Source organism: Protomyctophum bolini (assembly GCF_963924005.1).
Source record: "Protomyctophum bolini genome assembly, chromosome: 20".
NCBI lineage: Eukaryota > Metazoa > Chordata > Actinopteri > Myctophiformes > Myctophidae > Protomyctophum > Protomyctophum bolini.
In genome coordinates, this window is record NC_137881.1 from 30,364,454 (window position 1) to 30,381,746 (window position 17,293).

At 42.1% G+C, this 17,293-nt stretch overlaps 1 protein-coding gene across 1 annotated transcript in view; it reads right to left on the bottom strand.

The window, feature by feature from the left end:
* Positions 1–203: 203 nt before the first annotated feature.
* LOC308335772 (broad substrate specificity ATP-binding cassette transporter ABCG2-like) overlaps positions 204–17,293 on the bottom strand; it is a 21,230-nt gene continuing 4,140 nt past the window's right edge. Inside the window, exons 3-18 of the mRNA XM_080792956.1 lie at positions 13,871–13,930; positions 13,335–13,449; positions 12,753–12,905; positions 11,861–12,018; positions 11,194–11,296; positions 9,907–9,955; positions 9,642–9,731; positions 7,958–8,062; positions 7,446–7,591; positions 6,410–6,492; positions 4,691–4,780; positions 4,179–4,303; positions 2,313–2,467; positions 1,736–1,825; positions 1,533–1,600; positions 204–422 (exon numbers count right to left, since the gene is read on the bottom strand). Of these exons, the coding sequence (XP_080649082.1) occupies positions 275–422; positions 1,533–1,600; positions 1,736–1,825; positions 2,313–2,467; positions 4,179–4,303; positions 4,691–4,780; positions 6,410–6,492; positions 7,446–7,591; positions 7,958–8,062; positions 9,642–9,731; positions 9,907–9,955; positions 11,194–11,296; positions 11,861–12,018; positions 12,753–12,905; positions 13,335–13,449; positions 13,871–13,930 (1,738 nt within the window). The 3' untranslated portion in view covers positions 204–274. The remainder of the gene's footprint in view (positions 423–1,532; positions 1,601–1,735; positions 1,826–2,312; positions 2,468–4,178; positions 4,304–4,690; positions 4,781–6,409; positions 6,493–7,445; positions 7,592–7,957; positions 8,063–9,641; positions 9,732–9,906; positions 9,956–11,193; positions 11,297–11,860; positions 12,019–12,752; positions 12,906–13,334; positions 13,450–13,870; positions 13,931–17,293) is intronic.

A 17,293-nucleotide genomic window follows, 5' to 3' on the forward strand; every position in this document is an offset into this window, starting at 1 on the left:
CCTGATTAAGACCCAGATTAACGTCTTTCGTGAAGAAGACCTTAGGTGAACTTCTTGATGGAAACCTAGGTGGAAATCCTGATTAAGACCCAGATTAACGTCTTTCGTGAAGAAGACCCTAGGTGAACTTCTTGATGGAAACCTAGGTGTTAGTCCTGATTAAGACCCAGATTAACGACGTTTTAGTGAAGAAGACCTAGGTGAACTTCTTGATGGAAACCTAGGTGGAAGTCCTGATTAAGACCCAGATTAACGTCTTTCGTGAAGAAGACCTTTAGGTGAACTTCTTGGTGAAACGAAGTTTGAGGTAAGCGATGGCGAGGAAAATGATGGTCATGGACAGTAAGGCCACGTGGTTCTGCCACAGTCCCCAGGTGGAATAGTCCACGCCCTGGTCCGTCAGAAAGTCTTCCCCCGTGCAGCTGAGGAGAACACAGAGCAATGGTTGCACTTTTTTTTGGCTAAATACTAAGAAAATGTAATTTTCACAAAAACAAATTCACCCCAACCATAGGTCCTTTCAAACGGGCAGCGATTAACGTGCCTCGCAATTCATTTTCAAGGAGACCTGTGTTTTTTCTTGGGGGGGGGGGGGGTTTTGTACGTGCGTCGTGCGGAGAAGTCGAGGGGCGACAATGCAAGCGTATTTACGTGAGTGCGGTCCCGCAAAATGGTCGCACACGTGCTCGGTTTTCGTGCATACGGCTGCGACTGACCAGACCTGGATTCTGTTTGGCTTTGTTTTTTACGCCTGCGTTGTCCTCATGAGCAGACCTGAGACCTGTCGATGATCCAGGAGACACCTGCGTTAATCAATGCCCGTCTGAAAGTGCCTTATGACTGCAGCACCAACCCATTAAAGTAACTAAGAGATAACTAAATAAATGCCTAAATCGTCAAAACAAAAAAATATAAATTGTAATAGAATAATACACCTCCTAAAACACCTATCATTTACATAAAAACTAAGACACAGTGGATGTAAACTTCCCTAATTAACAATTGATCTTTAATTTCCTGTAACAAGTACGAAGTGAAAAGTGAGAACAATACGACATACCATTTGTCATCTAAAACTAAGGTAATCTGGAGCAAAACATTATGGAGTAAATTGAGTAAATTGCTTTCTTTGTTTTGTCCTGTCTACATGTGTGTTGTTATGTGTTTATTTTAGTCATTTGTTGTCTTCCAGATGTTTAGTGAATACAGTCCCCTAGCTGTGTTTGGTCCACATACATTCGTTTTTCCAGATGTGTAGTAACAGTCTTGTGTTTAGAATACTGTCATTAGATATTTCCAGATGTTTAGTAACACAGTCCCAGGTGTTTTAACACTGTCAAGCTGCCTGGTGATGTGCTGCTTTTCTTTGGCCACTGTGTGGAGATGTTGCACATCTTTAAGAGTTTAAATCACGTGCTGGCCTTGGTCTCAGCTTAACTTCTATTATGTAGCTTAATTTAAGAAGATGCATGTGTGTGTGTGTGTGTGTGTGCGTGTGTGTGTGTGTGTGTGTGTGTGTGTGTGTGCCTTACACAAGTCCAGGCACTGGACTGCTGATGTTACAGAAGGTCAAACCAACAAACTCGTTCACCTGCAGTGCCTGCACAAAAAGAGACTCTTCTTCATCATCAATCATCATTATCATCATCTTTATCAATTATGACTGAATTGACATCACTGGAGTGGAAACCATTATACAGTATCACACGTGTGTGTCTGTGTAGGATGTACTTACACCGATTCCATATCTTGGTATACTCAGGTACTTGAGCCAGGCCAACCAGCTCACGATACTGGGAAGATTAACTAACAGGCCTGCAAAGATCTGGACAGACAGACAGACAGACAGTGGGGGTTTAGATGTGATTCCCTCTGTTATTTGAGGGGGCGCTAGCTCCTCCAACATCTGGGCTTTCGGGATTACGTCTTATGGCAGCCAAGTCTATGGACTTTTTAAACGTTTGTTTAAAGCACTTTAAACAGAGTGGCAGCCAAGTCTTTTTTTTCTCCAATAATGAGCGCAGTTATGAACGACAGACCAATGAAGACAATGCACCTGAATCAAATTAATCAGCAGTGACCCCTCCGTTTCACACCCCGGGGGTCTAATAACCCTGTCAGTGTTTCTCTCAACAATGACCGACCCACCATTCATTATCTCTGGCATATTGTATTGTTGTTAGTACTACAGTCTGCAGAGTATGTCACCCAAACACTCAAATCACTGCTTATACCTGCATGAGTAAGGTGTGTGTGTCTGTGTGTGTGTGTGTGTGTGTGTGTGTGTGTGTGTGTGTGTGTGTGTGTCTCACCATCATGAACACAAATGCGATGGTGATGAAGATGTTGGCGATAGCGACCACGCTCTGGTCAGCGGAGATGGCCATGCACATGGCTGTGGCCGTGTAGGACACCAGCGCTACGGTCAGCATGAAGGTGAAGAACGCTCCCACTGTGGCCTTAAACCCTGCAACGCGCGAGCACCCGCACACACACACACACACACACGAAGGGTAAAGTGGTTAAGGCCTGACGTCGAAATAAAAGAAACGTTCGCTCTGAAAGAATATATATTCAAAGATTTGTGCCGCATTTTCACGATTTTTCAAAAATAGCAGACCTACAAGCTTGTAGCGCGCCACTCAGTGGCGTGCTATGAGCTTGTAGATATGCTACGTATTTGTCAATAGCTAAAGTATAACAAAATGCTTAGTTAAAACACCAAAAGGTGTTCCCGCCCCAAAATGGGTTAATGTATGTTTTGTAATAATAATACAAATCTGCGGAGTAACTAGTAACTGAAGTTTTCAAATAAATGTACACATGCATAAAGTGTGTGGCAAATCAAGTGGCAAGTGAGTTTAACATCATTAAATGCAATCGGAAAGGACTTTTCTCTTTGGATGTATATGGGCTGTCAAGGCCAGAAAGTAGATTCCCGCATAACTTCCGTGCATATAGTCGCATACCCTCTATAGTACTACAGTAGCACACAATGCATGCATAACATATACAGACACAATAAGATAAATAGTTAGTTACACAACGTGCACACTCTAGCACCATGAATGCATTTTGGACTAAATGTTATCAGATAAAGAAAGCCACGACACAGAAAAAGTGGAGACAGAGTCCTGTGGTTCCCAAGGAGGCAGAAATCCAATGCAAAAACTATGTAGGAGGAGGGAGAGTATAGTTTTGATTTCTTGGTCTAAAACTACGGCGATTTTTCTTTTGTCGACTACCTTTTTTCACTGACGAAAATAAAAACTAAGTTATGATGACTAAAACAAAAGTAATTTCATGCTTGGATGCGTTCAGGTGTTGCACTCTGACGCTGCGCGGCACGTTGTGAGCTTGTAGATCGGCTATTTTAAGTGTCAAATCGGCCATTGCGGTGCCATCGAAACCCGCAGAAATACATTTTAGTCGACTGAAATCTCATGATACTAAAACTAAAACTAGACTAGCACTAAAACATTTCAGACGACTAAAATAGGACTGACTAAATGAAATAGTCAAAAGACTACGACTAAAACTATGTCAAAATCAATACTGTTTCAAACGGCTATTTTCAAAAACTTCAACAGCACAATCAGTTGCTGCCTGAGCAAAGAGTTCTTGTACTCGAGGCGCGTTGCGGAGTAGTCCGATAGATTTGACGCCAATTGGCATTAATTTGCCTAAAATAAAAGCCGTTTGAAGGCATTAAAACAGTTCTTTTGCATTCTACAGTGTTCAAATAAAAAGAAACACACATGGATTTGGATTGTGCACCATATTGATTTAGAAGTGTGCTCCAATCGACAGATTCGACACCTCATCAGCATTCCTGTGTGTGTGTGTGTGTGCGTGTGTGTGTGTGTGTGTGTGTGTGTGTGTGTGTGTGTGTGTGTGTGTGTGTGTGTGTGTGCATGTGCATGTGCATGTGTGTGTGTGTGTGTGTAATTTGATTTCCCCCCCCCCCCCTTTTTTATTCAGTAACACAGAATGTGTCACTCATTCCCATGGTCATGTTATGAATTAACGCGTTCATTTGAAGTTTCATAATGTATTCTTCTGGGAGTAGGTTACTGTAATGTAGCATATGTGTTATTGTATGTACTACTCTGTACCATGTGGAATAATAACCTTTTGCTTTTGTGAATGTCGTGTTTACGGTGCGTATATACACTCACCTATCATAAAGTAAGCCACACAGCTGAAGACTACAGCAGGGACAGTTCTCAGGGTCAGGAGGTCAGACAGGATCTTACACAGGAAGTAGACGGACACGCGGTAGTACCCACTGATGGACTCGTGTCTGCAGAGACAGCGGGGGAACAAAGTACTCACATCTGTCATAAACCCATTCTGACCTGAGATCAGATTCTAAAAATGTCTTCCACATCCTGACAGTTTTCTGAAAAAGCTATGTTTCTATGTCAGTCGTTCCTACAAGCTCGTAGCACGCCGCTCGTAGCGCGCCACTCGGTGGCGCGCTATGAGCTTGTAGATCTGCTATTTTTCAATAGCTAAAGCATAACATAATGCTATAACACCAAAAGGGGTTCCCGCCCAAAATGGGTTTTAAAGCCAAGGAGGTTCAAGGTTCAAGGCTGGAAGTTGTCAGCAGTTAACGACACAGTATGACCTCATATTATGATGTTTTGTAATTATGTGCATGCATGCGTGCGTGTGTGTCACCTACACAAACAACTTCCTCTCCTGGATGAAGAGTTCCGCTGAAGATAGAGCACTGAAACACTGGTTGACAATGACGAAGAACATAGCTCCAAACCTGAAACACACCGTCATCATCATCATCATCATCATCATTTGATTTGATTTGATTTATTTGACATATTCATGATACAATTCATAGGAGAGCAGAACAGAATTATCAGTATTGCACAACAAGTCAGAGGACTTATTTCCATTGTGATCCAAATAAATAAATAAATAGTTACAGCATATGATAAGAAGAACATGTGTGCTAACGTTACAATACTAATGACATTTACAACCGGCCATCATAGATCAATAAACAAAAGACAATAAATAGATATAAATAGATAAATACGGCACTATATACTAACTTGCCCATCAGCCACTTTTTCAACATAATATTATATAAAGAAAAGTTCAAAGACTGGGCAAATTTAATTTCCCTTGGGATTTTGTTCCAGTCCTCCACCCCTGTATATTTAAATGAGCTTCTACCTACCCTATGTCTCAGGTTTGGTGGTTTTAGATCAGCTACACTATAGCCCTTGTGTTCAAACTATGGAACTGGTTAACACACGGGAAGAAACCTTTAGAATATTTTGGGCATTGTTCTTTTAAAACTTTATAGACCATAATGAGTCTCAGCTGTTGTATTCTGCCTTCCACTGGGAGCCAATTTAATTCTCTAAAATGGTTAGCGCCAATGTGGGTTCTTGGGGAGAGATAAAGGACTACCCTCATTAGTTTATTTTGTGATGTCTGTAGTTTATCTTTGGTATTTTTTAGATAAGCTGCTGTACCCAGGTTAGGCAGGTGTAATCAAAGAGACATTGTACTATAATGCTGAGGCCAGTGTCCTCATAGTGGTTCTATCTAGAAATTTGGCAATCCTAGCTAGGAACTTTAGTCCTTGCGTGGATCATTGCCAATAACTGAGTGGGCCATCGGTTCACTATAGACATGTTCTGATCTAGTGTGCAACCTAAATATGTACGGTAGGTCATCAGCATCATCAAGTGATATGACATGCTATTGCTATACCAGATGCAGCAGCCAGCATGTGTATTGTTTTTAGTATAACATGCATTTACACAAACAGCTGTTGTGCCTGCCTGTGTGCGTGTCACTGTACAAGGTTCCTAAACACTGGGTCGGGACCCATTTGTGGGTCGCGGACACTTTTTATCTTGTTTCCTACGTTTATTTTTATTTTTTATATAGTTATTATTTACGATTTTCTAAAAAAACTAAACTAAAATGTTTCCCCCCCCCCTCCCCGTTTGTTTTTTCAGTAATATAATAAATAAAGTAATACAATATAAAAAATCTAATAAATTCCATGAATTAGAAAACAATAAATATATAAGAAGTAGTGGGAAATGCTATTTTCACTAGTTTGGAGGCTGGAGCCCAGGCAAACGTTTAATTTCTCTTTTGGGTCACGGGATAAAGGTTATGGGACACACTGCACACTGCCCTATATACAAAGCCCTATACAAAGCCAACATGCAGTCATTATTTTGGACACATATTTGTGTATCCCAAAAGGTCAAATTAGCCTTCGTGATTTTGGGGGATAAACAATGACCTCAAGAACGGATATTATGAGATATACAATTTGTGTTAATATCACATATCACTGACATGTACTGTATCAGTTGTTCTTTTTCCGTAGTTACTGCAGGGCAGTAACTGGGAGTACCTGTTCTGTATGCCACTGTGGTCTGCCTGCACACCAAAGAAAATGGCCCCGACAATGAGAGCCATTAGCGTGGTGACTGCCACCTATACATACACAGACAAACAAAGGTTACAGTATATATGAATTTGATTGACCACAGGAACCCTATAGCGTTCCATCCTGGGGACATTCTGGAACAATCAACAAAAAAATATCTACATGAGCTATAAGCTTGTAGATCTGCTGTTTTCAGGATCAAGCATATAACGAATTGCTTTTCCAAGTGCTCAAAGCGGTTCATTCATTCATACATTGGGAGGTGAAGCCACAAACGGTCGACGCCAGCGTCCTCACTTCCCACATTCACACACCAATAAATGGTGGCACTGCTCACACCGACCGACTCATTGGAGGCAATGTATAGGGTGCAGTGTCTTTGCCCAAGGACACTTCGACATGTGGACAGGAGGAGGAGGAGCCGGGATTCGGACCACCGACCCCAGGGATCATTGGACGATCTGCTCTAGCTCCTGAGCCACAGGCGACCCCGCGGTCAACTTTAAAGGGACACTTCACCCTTTTTGCAAAAAAATATATGTTAATGACGTTTAGGAGCTATAGAACACTTTCCTGGGGGTCTTTATGTGTGTAATATGTGGTTTTAGATATTTTAGATTGTAGCAGTGAGCCTGTTGTCTCTGATGTCATGGACACTGGGCTCACTTCCTTCCTGGACTACATGTTGTCTCAGTAAGACAGCTCTCCCCCCTATCCACAAGGAGGAGCAGTGCACCAAAGAATTATGGGAATTGTAGTCCAGGAAGGTAGTGAGCCCAGTGTCCATGACTTCAGAGACACTGGGCTCACTGCTACAATCTAAAATATCTAAAAACACATATTACACACATAAAGACCCCCAGGAAAGTGATCTAAAGCTTCTAAACGTCATTAACATATATTGTTTTGCAAAAAGGGTGAAGTGTCCCTTTAAGTATCTTACAGGTATACATTATATAATTCGAGTATAGTGTGTTGTTGTGGATCATTCTATACACACCTGAGCGACAGAGGTCTGGGGGTTGAGCGCCAGGTTCCTGAAGGTCCTCTTCATGACCCATTTGAACTGCGTGGAGAAGTTGGTGGTGTAGGTGATGGTCCTGGACGGCTTGCTGACGCCTCTCTCTTTGCCACGAATGATCTTCTCTGCACAGAGAGAGACGGACAGAAGAAGAAGACACGCGTGACCACTAGGGGGCTCGGGGGGCCATGGGACGAATAATATCGGCAGAGTATACGTACAATCGCGGAATATTTTTATTAGGAGATTCTCTCCACAATTGTTTTGTGTTTTTATTTTTGCTAGAATAGGTAGAGAAGGTCGTACGCACCAATAATCCAATTTCAACAGGTTTGTTTTTCTTATACATCAGGACAAACGGCTAACAGCCATCTTCGGTGTGACACACTGAATAAGGCTGTTAGGCCAAACGTCTGTCCTGGTGTATACGCAAAGAAAGCACACACACACACACACACACACACACACACACACACACACACAGGACGTACCCAGTTCAGCCTGGGTCTCTTTGTAATAGTCACAGCGCCTGTATTCCTGAATCAGCTTCTCCTCGATGCTCTGTCTGGAGCTAGCGGCAGCCTCTGGGTCCACAACTGAGGAGAGGAGAGGAGAGGAGAGGAGAGGATTGTTTTTCAAGAATACAATTAATTGAAGTGAATGCCGTAAAAAGCGAGTTTGCAGACATAATTTATTGTTCTCTCTCATAATGCTAATTGATCTCTGCTCCCAAGCTGTGGAATCACCTCTGAACTCCCCTCCCCCCCCCCAATCCAGGGTATAGCACACAGAATATACTTTCGTCCCCTTCCCTAATTGCCGTTAGCGATTATGCTAATTAAGGCTTCAGCTGTTCCATTCGTCAAACATGAATTGTTTTAAAGGAAAACATTGAGTGATAAGTTGATAAGTGATAAGAATTATCATTTGTAATTGTTTGGCATTGTTGTTAACCTTTGTTTTTCTGTCTTCAGAGGTTTACAGCCGTCCTACATGATTAGTCAACCAACCAACAAAATTAAGCCAACATCACAGTTCAAAAGCAACACAGTTGGATTGTATGTTGGTATAGTTTACTGAGGTTAGGTTTAGGTATAGTTTTACTGAGGTTAAGGTTAGGGTTAGGTTTAGGTATATAGTTTTACTGAGGTTAAGGTTAGGTTTAGGTATATAGTTTTACTGAGGTTAAGGTTAGGGTTAGGTTTAGGTATGGTTTTACTGAGGTTAGGGTTAGGTTTAGGTATATAGTTTTACTGAGGTTAAGGTTAAGGTTAGGTATGGTTTTACTGAGGTTAAGGTTAGGTTTAGGTATAGTTTTACTGAGGTTAGGGTTAGGTTTAGGTATGGTTTTACTGAGGTTAAGGTTAGGTTTAGGTATAGTTTTACTGAGGTTAGGGTTAGGTTTAGGTATATGGTTTTACTGAGGTTAGGGTTAGGTTTAGGTATATAGTTTTACTAAGGTTAAGGTTAAGGTTAGGTTTAGGTTTAGGCTGTCAAATCACAGCGACTGGCCAATCACAGCACACCCTCTACGGCACTCTGTACTCAACCCGAGGACGGAACCATGCTCGCCTCTGCTACACAGGTGTCCTTGAGTGGATGGCATACGTACACAGGTGTGTAATCTGCAGAATTATGAAAAGGGGGAAAAGAAAGTTTGAGATCCACTCGACACTAAATGGAACAGAGCCTCGGTAATAACGCCTGTGAAGGTGCAGGGAAGGGGCCCCGGGAGTATAGGAAGAGTTATTTCCAAAATGGCTGCTCTGCATAATAGTCCTACCATAGCATTTTTTACACCTTAGTAACTCACCTATTCAGACTCCATCTCTGCTTGTATGACTAGATGTTATTATTAAGAGATATCACAAGAGTGGGTGGTCTTTATCGCCATTTAATGCACGCCTGCGGTGCCGAAAGGTATCGCAGAAGTGCATTCATGACGATGAAGAACACCCTCGAGTGACCCTTAAAACTAAGATAATCGCCGAAAAATCATATTTTTAATGACAGATGTAATTGACTACGACCACAAATGTCCCAAGAAACTATAGCTAGCCTATAGCCACCGAGTCTGCTGTGCTCTGGGAGAAAAACACAGCTGAAAGGTTTATTACAGATTTACATGCTTGACCACAAAGAATTTCTCTCTCTCTCTCTCTCTCTCTCTCTCACCATCATTGCTGAGAGTCACAGCCGTAGAGTCTCCATTGATCACATCCAGGAAGAAGTCAGCTGGGTTGTTATGGGGCTCACAGGTGTACCCTGGGAAATGAAGTTTCAGCAATATTGTCTTTTATATGCATAGTTGCATACTTATGAAAATGGAAAAACGCGCACGCACACGCACACACACACGCACGCACAACCACACAACCACACACACACACACACACACACACACACACACACACACACACACACACACACACACACACACCTATCCCAGAGAAGTAGTCCAGGGCACTCTGTGCGGGTCCATGGTACACCTGATCAAAGTAAGCAGAGTGGGTTTTATTGGTGACTGTATTGACAGGCCTAGTACAGTTATGTCTTCACACAATATCAAATGATCAATACAGTGACATTGCAAACAAAATGACATACGTACTATACACTAGTTGGCATTACTGTGTTCTAACTTAAGGCATATTCAATTGTTATAAATAAAACCATGAACATTTCACCAGATACTACTGTACACTGTCATGGAAATGGATTAATTTATACATTTCTCTGAATTCTCTCTGTCTCTCTCTCTGTCTTTCTCTCACACAGCCACAGACACACATTTATATCGTCCTTTATGTCATGATCGTGAGAATTTCAGAATATATTTATAAAGCTTGGGATAGGAGGAGAAGGGTGACTCATAATACTGTATAGATGTTTATTTCATTTTAATATATTCTATGTGCAGGTCTACATGAAGTGTATATGTGTCTTGTTTATATTAAACCGGTTGTATTATGAGTTGCTGGTTGGTTAATTATACACTGGAATGTCTTTGTTTTAATTGAAGTGTCAGATAAATCCCATGTGGGATGATGGGTCAACAATATTATGTCCGCCGGACACGGAAAGATATTACACGTTCCTTCATACATTTCTTCGTTTGTTCATTCATACATCCATCTTCAACCGCTTATCCGGAGGCGGGTCACCAGGGGGGGGCAACAGTTCCAGCAGAGCAACATTCGGAGTCTGGTCCTTGCTCTGCCCGGGGGTCTCCTCACCCATTTTGGGCAGGAACCCCTTTTGGTGGTATAGCATTATGTTATGCTTTAGCTATTGAAAAATAGCAGATCTACAAGCTCATAGCGCGACACCGAGTGGCGCGCTACGAGCTTGTATATAGGTCTGCTATTTTTGAAAAATCGTGGAAATGTGGCGCATATTTTGGAATATATATTTTTTTCAGAACGAACATTTTTAACTCAAATCTGTGCTTCTGGAAGGTCCCGATATAGAACAACATATTTTCAGATGGCGGCCGGCGGCAGGTTACATATAATCTTTGGGTTTCTTGACATGAAATATTGAGCACCACTGGCACCGATATATAAACATGTAGTTTTTCAGAAAACTGTCAGGATTCAGAAGACTTTTTTTTTTTAGAATCGTCTTCAGGTCAAAATGGGTTAATTAATTAATGAATCCATCCATCCATTCATTCATTCACATGCACACTCCTGTCAGAACTGTGATGTATGGAGTGTAGTATAACCTGCTTCCCATTGACCAGTAGGGTCAGGCTGTCAAACAGCCTGTAGATGCTGTAGCGAGGCTGGTGGATCGACAGGATGATGGTACGACCGTTCCTGGCCATCCTGCACACGCACGCACACACACACACAATTTACAATTTTATACAATTTAGGCATTTAGCAGACGCTCTTAATCCAGAGCGACTTGCATTAAGCAAGAACAAAAAAAGCATGGGAATACATCACATAAAACATTCATCATGAAACATGCGTAAGCTAAGAAAGTAACAGTGGAATATCTATATAATGAAACTATACATGTAAACTATACATCTATGCTACTATGCTATACATCTGTACTATGACTAGTATACATACAATGCAATTATAGTGCTGTCTACATAACACGCTATAAGTCTGTATCAAATGCTATCTAAGTCTACAGAAATGCTATCTAAGGGGGTGGGGTAAGTGCTACGGGCCATGATGGAGTCTGAAAAGGTGGGTTTTCAGACTACGGTGGAAGATTAATGGGAGTAATGCTGCAGTTCTGACTGCGATGGGAAGTGCATTCCACATAGTTTTGGAGCCAGAAGGGCACACACACACAGAGAAACAAGTGAGCTCGTAGATCTGGATGCGTGCATGTGTGTGTGCGTGTGTGTGTGTGTGTGTGTGTGTGCACACCTCTTCAGCAGCAGTAGCACAGAGTTAGCGGTGCTAGCGTCCAGACCGGTGGTGGGTTCGTCCAGGAACAGCACAGAGGGGTCTATGATGAGCTCCATGCCGATGTTAGTCCTCTTCCTCTCCCCGCCGGAGATGCCCCTGATCATCATGGTGCCCACCTGCACACGCGCACGCACACGCGCACACGCACACACACACACACACACACACACACACACGTGCAAGTGCTTAATGTACGTTTTGTGATAATAATACTAATCTACGGATAAGTATAACTATAGTAAGTTGTAACTGAAGTTTTCAAATAAATAAATGTGGTGAAGCAAAAGTACAACATTTGGATCCCAGATGTAGTGGAGTAGTTAAAGTAAACGTATATTGGACAATGGAAATGCTGTGTGAGAACAGTACTTAAGTACATGTACTTAGTTACTTTACAGTGTACACCAATGCTGTGTAAGAACACTACTTAAGTACATGTACTTATATTTACTTTACACTGTACACCAATGTACAAAAAAGTTGGCCGTTCACACAGTACTCCTTTAGCTCTCTCTCTCTCGTGTTAGAGAGAGAGACGCTTCGTTCAGGCTTGAGTCATTAGCCAGATTGAGCACAGCAGGTGAGATTCTGGAGTCTATCAGGCCAGCGCACTGTGTGCAGCTATTTATTCAAGGCACGCACACACACACACACACACACACACACACACACGCACATTGGAGATTGATTCAAAACAGTCAGAAAGGATGTTCAAATGTGCTTATGTCGACTGAGAGGTTGTCAGTCGACTGAGACCCCGTTCCGATCGATAAGTCGACTATTCGACTAATCGAGGTCAGCCCTATACTATAAAGTGGATATACGTATCTATTCACATACTATAACTAACCTTGGAGTCGGCCACTTTGGTCAGGCCCAGCTCCTCGATGAGTCTGCTGACCTTGTCCTTCTTCTCCCTCTGGGGGATGGAGGTGGGGAGACGCAGCGCCGCGGAGAAACTGAAGTTCTCCCTCACCGTCAACGTCCCCATCACGACGTCATCCTGATAGAGGAGAGGAGAGGAGGGGAGAGAGGAGGGGAGGGGAGAGGAGAGGAGAGAGGAGAGGAGAGGAGAGGAGAGGAGAGGAGAGGAGAGGAGAGGAGAGGAGAGGAGAGGAGAGGAGAGGAGAGGAGAGGAGAGACCAATAAGGCTGGTGATATCTAAATTAAATGTAGGTATTGTAGTTATTTTACCATGTTAACCCATTTTGGGCGTTATAGCATTACACTATGCTTTAGCTATTGAAAAAGAGCAGATCTACTAGCTCGTATAGCGCGCCACTCGTGCTATTTTTGAAAAATCGGAAAATAAATCGACTGACATAGAAACATGGCTTTTTCAAAACACGGTCAGGATGTATAGAAAACATTTTTTTAGAATCTGATCTCAGGTCAGAATGGGTCATATATATATATGTTCTATATTATGTACCTGTACTACGTATCCAGACAGACATTTGAAGTTGGGCGGCTGAGGCGCTCCGTCTACCAGAACCTCCCCCGACAGACCACTAGGGTCCTTCCTGGCCGCCAACACGTCCAGAAAGCTTAACGACAACAACAACAACAACAACAACAACTCAATCAACTCATATTTTATTTTATTTGTTCAACCAAGGTTCATGTTTTAGTTTGTTATTACAGATTGTAGATTTATTTTTTCTTTCGTTTTAGAGATTTCTTTGACAGGGGGGCATGCAGGCAGGGGCATTCGGGCAAGTGGCTAAATATCTAATGTATAGGCCTATAGATTTTACGGCGATGAATTATTTACCATATACAACAAAACCTATAACCAACCTAAAACATTGAGAAAAAGTTGTCCTTTAAAATGTTTGCATATTATAATAACAATTCCTTCTATCACCTACAATAAGCCGGATTCATGTCTGTGTGCATTTTTCAGATTTGAATTTTGTTTTACGCACGCAATTATTACGCAACACACACACACACAGTGATACTCACGATGACTTTCCACTTCCTGTCGCCCCGAGGATGGCATTTAGACCTGGCTTCATTATCCCACTGAAATACGCAGACAGACAGACAGACAGACAGACAGACAGACAGACAGACAGACAGACAGACAGACAGACAGACAGACAGACAGACAGACAGACAGACAGACAGACATGTTATTTAATGTAAATGGATAAAGAACTATAATCTCGTATAGTGTTTGTTGTTGTATAGCCTATAGGCAGGCAGGCATGTGTGGCTTGGCAGTATAGGCTATCATACAATATCTGTGTTTTGTAAAAAGGCAGTATTTTGTGTTCAAACTCCCAATGATGGTTGTGAAGTTGCCCGAGGGCCAAGGCTCCAAAAACAGTCAGCGATGCTTTTTGGTGGTTTTTATTGTTCAAAACCTCCAGCTCCAGTGTAGATATTCACCAACGAAAAATCAAACAGCAAAAATAATACTGGCCAAAAATACAAAACAAAGAACTCAAAAATACTTAATGTGCAACGTAGGAAAAAAGGAAAAATAACAAAATACACTAGGCTACGCCCATGACATGGGCCCCAGCAGCTCTCTCACAGGGCTGTCAGCATGATGCCTGCCCCAGCATAACTGACTAGCTCTGCCTGCAGTCTCCTCTTTATAGGCGAGGATCCTACCACCCACAGCGAAGCAATTAAATATAAACAGTAGATCTTCAAGCTCACAGCTATCAGCTGAACCTGAATAGGTCACCCCACACCTAGATGTTCTATTTTAGATTATACATCATATGGGTTTACATTCATTTCCCCCGATAATAGACATACTTTACTCTTGACATTGTGGAACACCCCTACTCCTCAACAGTACTTGGCACCTTCCCCCCTTCTTAAAGTGCCAGCACTGGAAAGGCCATACCAACACTGAGGTTGCAATAAACACAGGTTAATAACCGGAATGTTTTCCCTTTGTGTATCATTTCATTTGTACATCCTGTAAATGCATACATCAACAGTATTGACATTATATGATATGATTATATGGACCTGTCTGCCCCACTACCCACAGTCTGTGTGGTGTGTGCGTGCGTGCAATGTCCTTAATCAGTGTGTGTGTGTGTATAGGGCACGGGCTGCCCCGTGACAATGGTCATAGTGGGTAACCCAACCTTACTCTGTCTGCCAGATTGTGGCAGTATTGAGTCGACAAGTTCCCTCCTGTATACCTGCATCTGGTCTCTCTGACTCTCAAGCAGTTGTCAAACTGTGCAACACCATGACATGACGTCTGTGTGCGTATGTGTGTGTGCATGCGTGTGTGTGCGTGTGCGTGTGCGTGTGCGTGTGTGTGTCTGGGTGTCTGGGTGTGTGAGTGCGTGCGTGTGCTGTGAGTGTGAAAAAAGGAATCAGCTACTATACTTTTGCGCCAATTTGAACACAGGGAACATCTCAGACTCATCTAAAAACATGACTCAGAACTAAACACGAGTAAACGGAACTATGCTTAAACATGACTCGGGGGAAACAATCAAACACGACAGTATGGTAGAATCATTTCAGCCTCGGTCCGTATACAGTACACACTGCCGAGTGGTCACAAGACGGATAGAGAGAAGTGAAAGTGACCTCGTGGGAAGAGAGACAAAGAAAGAGGACCCGCAAGAAGATTGGCGATTAATGATTAATAACTGGACATTATGTGCCACACCTGGCCCCGATTCTAATGTATTTTAAATCGTATACAGTATATGCATGTTTGTTGATCAGTGGGTGCTCGAACCTTTTCAAATCAAGGACCGCCCAAAATTATATGCATTTTTTTGACACCCGTCTCAAAATATTTAGTGAAAGTGACCACCGGAAGTTATTGGCATAATTATTGGCATAATTTGAGCTATAGCCATTTTGTAATTCCTCAGGGTTAATTTACCATTTGATGGTTGTTCTGTATGAAGTTCCTTTGTAATTGATCCTGATTTATACTGTTGTGTTATACTTTGATGTATTGTTTTTTTGGGGTGCAGTAGGCTACTTAGTTTAGACAGTTTTTGGTTTAGACTAGTCATTGGTTAGACCAGTCATTAGTCCTATAACTACAACCTATCTCAAACCCTCACCCTAAACCTAACCTCCCACGGGGGCAGCACACCTAAACCTAACCTTAACCCATGTCTAACCAATGACTAGTCTAAACTAAGTATTGTTTTTTGACGATATTTTGTGTATTGTAACCTCGGCTACGTTGAAAACGAGGGCTTGCCCTCAACTGTATTCCCGAGTATAAATAAAGGTGATGATGATTTAACGGTTCGTAACTCAGAGAGTGACCAAATGTACCAAACTGTTGCTGTGAAGTAGTATACTGTACAAAATGACCGGACCATTTGGTTACATTTTGTACACTATCAAATGGATAAATTATCAGTAAAAAGTATTTTAGAGTGTACCTTTCTAGTAGTTTCTTGTACATTTTAGACAGGTCACCGCACCGTCAATTATTACCACACTACACTATGAAAACCTTTGAACATATAGCTGACTACACAGAACACACACATGTGCACACACTGCGACTAATTGCCTCTATCGGTCTCATGACGAAGCCTGCAATAAAGAGTGTGTGTTGCGCAAACACGGAAACACACTTTTTGAGAGTGTGTTATCTGCTGACCGGGGTCAGGATCAAGGTTCAGTGTGTGTGTGTGTGTGTGTGTGTGTGTGTGTGTGTGTGTGTGTGTGTGTGTGTGTGTGTGTGTGTGTGTGTGCATGTCCAGTCGATATTGTTCACCAGTGGACCATCCCGTGCCCCAGTTGAGACTCTATAAAGAGGTCTGCATTCATTTAACCAGAGGCTATAGCGCCACGGAAGAAAAAATAAGAATAAGAATAAGAAAAACAATGGAAAAAAAGGTGTAACGCAGAAACCTGTGGCCTGTAGAATTATTACCATATATAGGTGTGCGTCGCTGTTTGATGACGTTGCGTAGAGTGGTCCTAATGGGCAAAAGAGGTGGCTGAATAATGTGCCTGAATAATGTGTTTTATATTAACTGTACATTGAAGACATTGAGGGCGGGATATTAAGCCTATAGACCCATGACAGAGCACTTATGAATAGTCTGTGGAGGCAAGAGGAGTGCTGGTAAGCTCTGCCCTATAGCAACCAGACACCACGTTAACTCTATTCTGATTCTGGTATAGTGAGATGATTTGTGCGGGAACCCCTTTTGGTGTTTTAACTAAGCATTATGTTATACTTCAGCTATTCTCAGCTATTTTAGACATAAAAATAAGTTATTACTATCATAGCAGTCTTAGATAATGAATCCAATTCAACAAGTTCACATAGTACCAGTTTAACAGGTTATATGTTACCGTGTTTATAATGATTGTACGTTTGAAGTGCTTTGCTTCTTTCTCTCCGTGAACTGACTTCAAATTGTG